This window comes from Polypterus senegalus, chromosome 1 (assembly GCF_016835505.1).
Source record: "Polypterus senegalus isolate Bchr_013 chromosome 1, ASM1683550v1, whole genome shotgun sequence".
Classification (NCBI taxonomy): Eukaryota; Metazoa; Chordata; class Cladistia; order Polypteriformes; family Polypteridae; genus Polypterus; species Polypterus senegalus.
In genome coordinates this window covers 224,528,425-224,540,531 of record NC_053154.1, presented here as the reverse complement: position 1 = coordinate 224,540,531, position 12,107 = coordinate 224,528,425, and the positions used below count along the sequence as shown (strand labels likewise).

The 12,107-nt window shown below is 34.9% G+C and overlaps 1 protein-coding gene across 1 annotated transcript in view; it reads left to right on the top strand.

Annotated features, from left to right (window-relative positions):
- The window catches only part of LOC120539457 (inactive carboxypeptidase-like protein X2), a 360,659-nt gene extending 349,944 nt beyond the window's left edge, over positions 1–10,715 (top strand). Inside the window, exons 13-14 of the mRNA XM_039769534.1 lie at positions 1,779–1,878; positions 5,373–10,715. Coding sequence (XP_039625468.1) covers positions 1,779–1,878; positions 5,373–5,626 — 354 coding nt within the window. The 3' untranslated portion in view covers positions 5,627–10,715. The remainder of the gene's footprint in view (positions 1–1,778; positions 1,879–5,372) is intronic.
- The last annotated feature ends 1,392 nt before the right edge of the window (positions 10,716–12,107 follow it).

Genomic DNA, 12,107 nt, shown 5'->3' with positions numbered 1-12,107 from the left:
TAGGACATCGCCCACGCAAAAGGAAACTATGTCCCACCATTTTCAACTAGTAAACTGGGAGAAAAGTGTCGAGGATGGGATTGTCGGATGCGAACGTGAGCGCCATTGTAACCCTTTCGTTCAGACGCCGTGGACCAAACTCCGAGAACATGCGGACTCGGTCGCTATTAAGCCTGAACTGTTTTGTGAAGAGTATTACTCGGCAATTCGACCGCACACCTCCGGTACCAATCCGTTTATTTCGTATGTAACAAACGAAGATACTTATGACAGCGGGATCGAGACCCATTCATTGATATTGCGCTTTAAAATCTGCTGCACCTTATGGTCCGAAATACTGTATGTTTCTGGTTACCGCCATCTACTGGCAGCTAATGGTATGTTTGTTATCCAAAACCTGCAAAAGCTAACGCTCAAATTCAAGTGCGGTATTTCACAGTTTAAAGAATTATTTAATGAAATTAGTGTTGCCCCGTGGATAATTCGACTTTGTGTTTTTGAATGAATTTTAAGGCATAAATTTTTCGACTTATACGTGAGTATCTACGGTAAATATTATTGAAAACCTGCTCACGTGGAAATTAAGGAAGAGAGGCAGGGTTCTACTGAGCAAACCAAGCAATCTTATTTTTGGATAATAATTGCCTGCTTGTACTTTAAGATTTTTAAGAAAGTTGATTAGTGCTGTGAGACAGCAAGGCTAGCAATGAAAAGTGCAACCACGTCTCCAAAGTGCAGGTAAACACAGCAACAATATAATGGCTAAACATTCCAAATGTGGTATCAGTACATGAGACAGATGGAAGTAGAAGGGCTACTGTCTATTGCATCTTTACCAAGGTATCATACTTTCCATCCTTTGTAGAATACACTCTATTTAATATACAGTATGTAATACAAATAGTAAATAATAAAACCTTAAGAGGCTTACACATTAATAATTAAAACTGGTGCAAACTACATGAAAAAGTACAATGTAAATTCAAATGCAACCAGCACTTTATGATTTATATTTTCTGCCCTCTTATGTTCTCTGATTGATTCTTCCTGGGTATGTCTTATAAAAGGCAAGTTTGTTGCCAACAATTTTTGACAGATTGTACTACAGAAACAAAGTTCATACTACTGGGTTCGGAAAGGGTAACCTCTAGCAGTATATGACATAATTATCAAAAAGTAGTCTGATATTGTTTTCTATCCCTAATATTTCCCTAGTATTTTTATGTTAGTTTTAATGAAAAAGGCATAAAAAAATCCCAATATGTGCTGAAAGCAGCATGTAAAATTTTGACATTAAACTATAATAGTTAATTGTTTTGAAAACGTAAATGTATAAACTAACAACACATGCACAGTCAATGGACCATGACATAGCACCATAAATGTATTTAAAAACTTTACATTTCAGCTCTTTTCATAAAATGTACATGAATTAAAAAAAGCAGTCTTTACTACAATCTTCTAATACAGCAACGAACATACAATAAATACTTTGCCTTAATTATTTCTACATGTTTTTATAGTTCATTAAAATGCATATTTGCATTGTTGTGAACATCCACCAGATATCTGAAGCATATGAAAAAATGCCTGCATATTAAAAATTGACTTTATATCCTATTATACTGTGCAGATAATACAGTATATGCAACTGTAACATACATTAAAATTGTAAATATATGACTACATTTTAGTAAATGCCTTAGCTCAATATAACTGAACTGAAGGTTCTGTATGTGCATCATTTTTTCTCTTTCACCTTGTACTCTTTCATTCAGGTGCACAGGGGTATCAAAGGTGTTGTAAGAGACATACAGGGAAAGGGCATTCCTAATGCGATTGTAGCTGTGGAAGGAATCAATCATGATATTCGAACAGGTAAGGCAACATATATTACTTTATGAAAGTTTGCCTGAATATAATTTATTTTAAGTATGAGTTATGCCAATAATTACAGTCATATGAAAAAAGTTTGGGAACCCCTCTCAGCCTGTATAATAATTTACTCTACTTTCAACAAAAAAGATAACAGTGGTATGTCTTTCATTTCCTAGGAACATCTAAGTACTGGGATCTTTTCTGAACAAAGATTTTTAGTGAAGCAGTATTTAGTTTATGAAATTAAATCAAATGTGAAAAACTGGCTGTGCAAAAATTGGGTGCCCTTGCAATTTTGCTGATTTGAATGTATGTAACTGCTCAGTACTGATTACTTGCAACACCAAATTGGTTGAGTTAGCTCGTTAAGCCTTGAACTTCATAGACAGATGTGTCCAGTCATGAGAAAAGGTATTTAAGATGTGTCAGTTGCAAGAGTGACAGCATGGGATCCTCAAAGCAACTCTCAAAAGATCTGAAAACAACGATTGTTCAGTCTCATGGTTTAGGGGAAGGCTACAAAAAGCTGTCTCAGAGGTTTAAACTGTCAAACTGTAAGAAATGTAATCAGAAAATGGAAAGCCACAGGCAGAGTTGCTATTAAACCCAGGTCTGGCAGGCCAAGAAAAATACAGGAGTGGCATAAGCGCAGGATTGTGAGAATGGTTACAGACAACCCACCGATCACCTCCAAAGACCTGCAAGAACATCTTGCTGCAGATGATGTATCTGTACATCGTTCTACAATTCAGCGCAATTTGCACAAAGAACATCTGTTTGGCAGGGTGATCAGAAACAAGCCCTTTCTGCACTCACGCCACAAACAGAGCTGGAACAAAGTGCTTTGGACTGCTTTGGACTTGGTCATAACAAAAAGCACTTTGCATGGCGGAAGAACACCGCATTCCAAGAAAAACACCTGCTACCTACTGTCAAATTTGGTGGAGGTTCCATCATGCTGTGGGGCTGTGTGGCTAGTCAGAGACTGTGGCCCTTGTTAAACTCGAGGGTTGGATGAAATCAACCCAATATCAACAAATTCTTCAGGATAATGTTCAAGCATCAGTCACAAAGTTGAAGTTACACAGGGGTTGGATATTCCAACAAGACAATGACCCAAAACACAGTTCGAAATCTACAAAGGCATTCATGCAGAGGGAATAGTACAATGTTCTGGAATGGCTGTCACAGTCCCCTGACTTGAATATCATCAAAAATCTATGGGATGATTTAAAGCAGGCTGTCCATGCTCGGCAGCCATCGAATTTAACTGAACTGGAGAGATTTTGTATGGAAGAATGGCCAAAAATACCTCCATCCAGAATCCAGACACTCATCAAAGGCTATAGGAGATGTCTAGAGGCTATTATATTTGCAAAATGAAGCTCAACAAAGTATTGATGTAATATATCTTGTTTTTAGTTCCCAAATTTATGCACCTGTCTAATTTCGTTATGATGCATATTGCATATTTTCTATTAATCCAACAAACTTAATGTCACTGCTGAAATACTACTGTTTCCATAAGGCATGTCATATATTAAAAGGAAGTTGCTACTTTGAAAGCTCAGCCAATGATAAACAAAAATCCAAAGAATTAAGAGGGGTTCCCAAACTTTTTCATATGACTGTATATACACTAGAGCCAGGATTCTCAATCCCTTACATACTACTGGACTACAAGGAGCCTTGCACACATCAGGTTTTAGGTGTTCACTAAAACTGACATTCTGTGCACTAGGACTTTTTACAGTTCTCAGATGTTATTTATACAATACCCAAAGTTACCCAAGTTGTAACAGTGTGATAATAATCAAATTACACAAAGTAAAGAACCCCGTTTGACTTTATCTTGAATGTTTATAAATATATTGTTATTTCTTGGTTAGAGAATAAAATCCATAGTTAAAATATTAAATTAGCAAATACCACAGCTTAAGTGATGTAACGGTCATTTTCCAATTCAGATGGTTTGCTTATGGATATGTTCATTTCTCAAATTGAAAAAATAACCCAGTTTTTTAAGAGGACATATTGAAGCATTACATACAAAGATTCTTAATCTGGTGTTTATATACAAAAGTATAATCTGCTCCAACAACAGAAGACACTTTTGCTTTACTATTTCTCTATCAGAGGTAGGCAAATCCTGGAGAGCTGCAGTGGCTGCAGGCAATAAGATGCAAATAACAATGGATCATTTTTGATTTAAAATAAAATATCATTTTCAATCTGTCACATTTTACTCTTAAGTGTTTTATTAAGCCAAACAGTACATGATGGATCCACACAGGTGTATATTGAAACAAGATAGATGGAGAAATGCTGGATTTATTGTCATTTGCATCTTATTGCTAATAAGAAACCATTAAAACAGTGAATGCAGCTGTTTAAGACTGAAATAAGCAATTAAGGGTGGGAAATCTTATCAAGCGAGACCACTAAAATGAAGCAGAAAAACATTACTGAAGCAATAAGTGCTTCATTAGCAATAATTGACTTCTTATTAAGAATCTGGGTTGGAACAAAAACCTGCAGCCACTTTGGCTCTCCAAGATCGACTTTGCGTACCTCTGCTCTATATAATATAAACAAGTAAAGTCTCATGTTGCTTGTGGTAAAGGGACATTTATTACTGTTTTCTGGATTATTTTAAAAGGTTTCTGACTATGCCATTAGAAGGCAGCATGGCCAGTTGAAATATCATGTGTATTTGCAACAATATCAAGACCGAACTGTTAAAGAAGACACAACAAAGACAACACAGAGAGAGTAATCAACATACACTTCTAAAAGTAAACAAATGCCACTGAGTAATTGGGAGCACACAATGTGCTTTTCAAAGACAAAGTAAACTTTATTGTCATCTCAACCATATACAGCTATACAGAGAGATGAAATGACAAAGCTCAGTCGCCACATTCAAATCTCGCCTTAAAACGCACTTCTTCACATTGGCTTTTAATTCGTAACCTGTTTCATTTTGCACTTGCCTTTTGCTATTTTCTCTATTTTATTTGGTCCCCCTGTTTTTAGTATCTCTGTTTTAATTCTCTCTTAATGTTTGTTTTTAATATTTTGCTTTTAGTCCTGCTTGTTGTAACTGTACAGCGCTTCGGTCAGTTGTAATGCTGTGTTTTTAACCGCCCAACAAATAAATATGGTATGGTATGGTAAAGCTCACAGGGTTCAGGTAGTGCAAATAAGACAAAACAGTGTGCACAAACAGATGAAATCATGCTACATACTATTTAAACAGGCAACATCCCAAGACAGTTAACTACCACAATTTTACAGGGACTATTTAAATGCAAGTTTCACTGCCTATCACTTACTCTTTGCCAATGGTGACAGTAACACAGTGGTCTATTATATGCCCAGATGGTTTATCTTACTTATACTACTAAACAATTGAAGACTGAAGCTGCAGTATCTATTTGTTATGTTACTATTTTTGCACCACTTATACACTTGCTTATTAATGTATTCAACAGCTGCTGATGGAGACTACTGGAGACTCCTTAATCCAGGAGAGTATAAAGTCACAGCAAGAGCAGAGGGATACTCCTTAGCCACTAAAGTCTGTGAAGTGGACTATGAAATGGGAGCTACACAGTGTGACTTTTTTCTTAGGAGAACCAACATGTCTCGAATCAGAGAGATCATGGAAAAGTTTGGAAAACAGCCTATTTATTTGTCTGCTAAACAAGTCCGACACAGAGCGGCACAAAGACGTCGACATATCTGAATTCTTCTACATTCTTTGTTATGACAAAATGAAATATAAAAAAACATAATAATGTCTCTTATATGCATACAGTGGTGCTTGAAAGCATTTGGACCTTTCATTTACCAGGCCTTACAAGAACAAGGTAAAAAATATATTAAATTCGATTTTAATAAAGATATCTGAATGTTGGGCACACATTTTGTTTTATTATTATGTTAAGTTAACAGAAACTCAACGATTTTTGTGTGCAAAAGTAATTAAGTTCAAAAAGCAAAGGTTCAATCTTTAGGCATTATTACACCTACTAAATATGTACTATAGTTATTGATTAGTCTTTCACATTTCCTTGGGTTTTGATTTTTGTTTTCCTTCTTCTTTTCAACCTAATTTATTTGGTCCAGAATAAGCACTTGTCTTGCATGATTAGTCTTTCTGCATCATGTCTACCAAGTTGAAATGACTGGCCAACTTGAAAATATGCAATTTCTTTTTTGAAATTCATATTTTTTATATTTGTGAGAGTGCTGTAGATTATTGTCGCTCTATAGGACTATCTTTTTGCATACTTTTTCAACCCATGAGTGAGAGCTTGATGTTCTTCTCCAGAATATGGTCTGACTCTGAAATTTGTGTGCCATCAGTGATGCCCAGATATTTGACAGGAAAACCAATCCAAGTGCTAACAATTTCTACCATCATTCTTGACAGTGTATATAAGTTTTTTTGTTTTTTTTTTTTTGCTCTTTGCAGTGTAAGTTTTCTGTTGAACTTTTATAATTTGTCCTGTGACACAATTGTTTTGTGAACATTTTTATTGTTTTTAAAGAAAAACGGGAACAGGCAAATGAAAAATATAACAAATATCAAAAAGATCTTTGACTTAAAATTTCAACTTTAGACTTGTCCTTATAGAGAAAAGTGTTAAAAAATCTACAGAATCCCCATGACTGACTTTCAGACTTAATTTGAGCAGTGATATTGTTTTCTGAGATTAATAAATTTCTCCAAGCTACACTCCATTGAATGCCACAGCTGTTTAGTTGGTCTTAAATACTGGATGATTGATTTATTTAACCACAGCTGATGGTGACTACTTGAAACTCCTAAATCCTAGAGTGGAGAATGAAAATAAGAACAAGGATCTAAGGATATTCCTCATCCACCAAAGTCTGTAAACCAGACTGTGAAAAGGGAACCACAAAGTGTGAACCGAAGGTATGTTTTTGAAGAACAAACCTGAAAATCACCTGAAGCAAGACATTCTGAAGATCAATGCATGTAGAGCAGGAGCTCTTTTGGACATCATATGCAATAGTTTTCTGTGCACTTACATATCTAGCTACCTTTGTCTTAAAATTTCTATATTTGTAGACTGACATATACTCCAAAATTTTTGCTGTAGCTTTATAAACATTTCTTGACTGATGAACCATTGCAGAACTCACTGAGATTAGCTGTGGTCTTTTTAGATTGTGGCATATATTCCAAGACCAAATTGATTGTTAAGTGGAGTGCTTCTCAAACTGTACTTTGGTGCTTGGCTCTATGATTGGTTCATTTGTTACCCAATTATTTTAACACACAGTTATACTTGCCTAGTTGATTGAGCTAATGAGCAATGTATTTTGCTTACTTTTGCACACAAGATAAGTCTTATTTATATCATAATTATTATTTTTATGTTGCATTTATCTATATAAAACAATATACATAATGTTTGATTAAAGCCTAAAGACTAATTTTGCATAAACATTAATTTCTTATTTAAAAAATTATAAGAGGGGTTCACAAGCTTTCAAGCAGTAGGATGGATAGATAAACAGAAAGATGCATTGTAGAATTCTAACAAATTAATGAATGAAGCAGAGTCATCAAAGTGTATGAGTGATCATTTAAAGAAAAAAAGTATCATGGTAATACAGAAATAAGGTGAAAAAAACACAAGGCCTATACATGCCTTACCTTCAACAGAAGTAGAATACAAACTAAAGAATGCTTAAAAACAGTCAGCAGATAGGGGTAACATCTTTTCAGTCAAATTCTCTTTAAGCATGTAGAATTAATGTTATAATCATGCATTTATAATTACTTTGGACTGAAGTAGAATTGCATTGTGGATAAACAATTTGACCAGTTAGATCTCATTTACCAACCAGAGCAACTCATGTTACACTCAAAACCATAATATTTTGATTTTAAGGAAAGTGGGTTTTCTTAGAACGATCTTCTGTATATCTTCAGCCAGAAACAGCACAGTTGGGAACATGGGCCCTCTAGTGGGGAAGAGGTCTTTCCACTTTTGATGTCCTTCACTTGATTCCATTTTGTTTTTCCATAGCAAACAGTCAGTCAGCCTAGACAGCATGTGACCTTTAGCATCCTGGAGGAAAACGGTCAGCTTCCACTCTAGTCAGACTTCTCTCTCTCAGTCTGTCTGTCAGGTAAACCTGCCTAATGTTTTTAAGGCATGCACAGGGTGATGCCCTTCTTTCTCTTCTGTCATGGCAGCGTGTTACTGCCATCATTAGCTCCTCTCAGTCTGCTGGGGTTTTGCTAGGTCTTGTTCCATGTCATTTTTTCTATCTGAAGCATTCAGTCTTCAATGTCACCTATTGCCACGGTTATACATCCATTTCACCCTTAGTATTAATATTATACCCTGATTTCTTCATGCACACTATGACATTTTAGCTTTGACAATATACTTAAGGGAATACTCCAACCAACCATAATGTTTTTTTAATGTTACCTCATTTCTGGTCAAAGCCCATATGGAATCCTTTTGGCCCTATGCTTGACTAAACATAAACGGTGCCCAGCTGTGTCCTTAGCAAATTCAGTATTTTTAGACTTTGGGAACCAATCAGGGATTGGGGTGGCTTCTCAGTGTACAGAGCACACGCCCCTTGAGTTAACAAAATGGCAGCCATCAGTGTCTATAGCGGGGTGGGGTGGGGAAAGTGTGGGTAGGGGATTCCGGAGCATGTACCTCTTGAGTTACATGAACAGGTTCCTTAGTGTCTAAACGATGTTCCTTATCTCCCCTTAACTTTCAAGAACTTTGGTGGCAGTGCCCTAGGCGGCTGCCTGTGTTTCCTAAAAGATTGTCCAGCCCTAACTTACCCCATATACATTGAAAGTGGTGACCAAAAAAATGTTTTTGTCCAGAATGGAGAGAAAAGGTTTGACCTAATAGAAGTTGATAACTCTGTAGAATGACAATGTAAAAAAAGTGGAAAAAAGCAAAAAAAAAAATCACATGTTACTTGTGTTACATAATTCCCATATCAGTTATCCAGTCACATGTACAAAATGAGCAAAACACATGTTTTTTTGCTAAAATATTCTTAAATAGTTCCTGAATTATCTGTGCACATCATAAACAGGAAACCTAAAGCTTTATGGGAATGCAGTCTGACCTCCAAATGTCACACAAAAAGATTAGTAAAGTATATCAAATACCAAATAACATTTTGACTTAAAGACCCACCTTTGCCCTCATTTACTGCTCAAGAATCCTGTCTTTGTTATTCACATTCTTTGCTGCTGTAAAACATATTTATTGGTTTCTATTATGTCATAAACTTTTTTGTCTCCATTCTGCATGAAAAAATGAGATTAAGAATTTTGAAATAGCCACCACAGCAAAGTACATGGTGTATTTAAGATATAAAAAATATAATTTTAGGGAGAAGTATTTCTTTAATGCATTTTTATAAATTAAAAATGTTAGGTTTTCAAATCAAAATGAGTAAACAAGCTATTGTATGGCATAGCCCATTTGTCATTTACTGTATATATCACTAACTCAATTGCATCTTTAAATTCAAATATCAAACAGCTCTTATAGCATCATCACTGTCCTCAACTTTTCCTTGACGTACTCCACCCTGTCTGTTGTTCGGCCCCAGTCATACCTTTCATGAGTGATGTGTTTTTGAGCACAATATCACAAATGTCTAGGCATTATCTGAGTCCATTTGGTCCATTCTCAATACAAAACAAATAGGTCAGCTGGTATTATGCATCAAGTGCACTAATCCTGCAATGTATGGCCCTTACAATTATACTTTGTTAAGAGCACTCTTTTTAGATTCTCTCTGTTAACTGTATACCCCTGATCTGTTAGCACCTGCCCACTGCTTTATAAATCATTACCTACATAAATAGTGCTGTCATTCCAATACATGGAAAAGACGTGTGCTTAAAGAAATTGCTATAACTTTTAAGTAAGGAGCAGCCTTATAACTGCATCTCACTCATACCTAAAGCCCCTTCAGAGAAAGCAATCACATTTACGAGAAAGTTCAGGTTTAAAATTATGATTCACTGCCTCAACTGGTTCCACCAGATAAATAAAGTTAAAAATGCACAGTCTTCACTAAATCCCTGATATGATTTTCTAACTTAATTTTACAGTGCACTATGTTAATCTGACACAAAGTAATTTGGTTATCTTTTAAATCAGATGATGATTTTGCCCCTTTGCTTGTTATTTTGCATGAATCACAGTGGATTCTTGTACACACATGTTTGACTTTGATAAACACTTTGCTTTACACGTGGAAAAAATGAATATAGCAAGCAAATCAAATGAATGAAACATACCAATAAATTCAACTGGTACAAATCATACTGTTGAGTAGAATGATTCTGTTAATGTAGTGAGTAGTGAAGTGGTTGGAAATCTCTCATTTAAATAAGATGTGCAAATCAAATGTTGTGGTTTTGCAGCTAATTAAAGATAAGTGTTTATTTATAGAGTAAAAAAAACAGATGTTAAATAGTTTTTAATTTATAATAAAAATAAAGTGTCACTATTGCTCTTACCAGGAACAAATGGGACAGAGCCACACCCAGGGCCATCTTAACGCATGGGCACACTGGGCAGTTGCCCGAGGCCCCACCAACATAGAGACTATAAAGCTGTTAAGATGGCCCTGGCCACACCTTATATTCACCTGCAATATGGTGCATTACTTAAACTAATTAAACTATAGAAAAAATCCATTGCAGCCTTGCTGGAATTTGAATTTTTATACAAAAATGTTTAAAAAGAAATATATCTCAAAACTACAGAGAAAAGCCAAGCAAAATGACACCTTTTATTGGCTAACTAAAAAGATTACAATATGCAAGCTTTCGAGGCAACTCAGGTCCCTTTTTCAGGCAAGATGTAATACAGAAACTGAAGTTCCCTGTGTTTATATACACACACTAGGACAAGAAACAACATTAGTAAATCTTTAAATGAAAAATCTTAAATATAAATTAGTTAGCCAATAAAAGGTGTCATTTTGCTTGGCTTTTCTCTACATTCATAATGGCTAACACGGTACAACACCCTAGTATCTCAAAACTACAGTAAGTAAAATGTGATTTTTTACAATTTCAAGAAGTAGTATTGGTAATTTAAAAATATTTTCTTGGTTTAGCTTTACCTATATAAGAATGACACCAGTTTTAATACAGCTGTGCCTTCTAGTTTGAATAAGAGCAGAGTGCAGGTCCTGCTCTTAAATACTCATAGGACAATTTAAAACTGCATTCAGTTGATGCTCAGTAATGCACTGAGTTATTCAGGCTGGAAAGAAAAAAGCAGTAAAACAAACCATTTGAATGTTACTAATGTACAATATATGGGCGGATGCGCGCATACCTATAGAATGGAATGTGTTTTGCCATGCTGTAATGGAAGGTTAAATAAAATGTCCACAATCATGATAATTTCCAAGTGTATCAATAGCTGAATCAAATATGTCTTGCTTCTCTCTATCACTGTGCTTTAAATGTTCTTCCCTGCTCTCTCTGAGAGACTGTTCTTGGATGTTCTTCATTACCTAAGAAAAGGCACAGCACAAATCTTTTCAGAAATCTGTCGGATTGAAGTGCCCAGTACTGCTGTTAAGTAAATCTAATAAAATCTGTAATTTTAGTATTAATTCCTACTGTCTTTTCAATTTGATATTACTGTTACTGCATAACCTTTAATATATTAGCAATACAGTATATATGGTTAGGGCTAGAGTCTAGTTGTATGTTTATTTTAGAAAATGAACACCTTGACTAAAAGGGATACTCATTTGGCCTTGGGCTTTTAATGAAAGATGTTCAAATACAATTTCCGGTTAATATGTTAATTAAATATATAAAATATTATATGCAATAAATGCTTAAAAAAAAACATTTAGTAATGACTTACTGTCATAAAATCATCTCAGATGCAGAGGTTTTTTCAAAGGATTTAGTATACTAGTAAGTACAAAAGACAATCTATTTAACCAAAAACATTTAATTTAAGAAAGATTTTGGTATTTTCAGTTTTCCTAAGTGTTTTGCACATATTATTACATAAATGTATACTGCTTTATGTTATGTTGACTTTTTTGTAAAAATTGAAAACCTGTCTACATGCATGTTTGTTATATTTTAAAATTCTACAATAATTGTAAACAATGTTGCTTGTAACCCCTTCTCCATTTTAAATGTTATATTACTG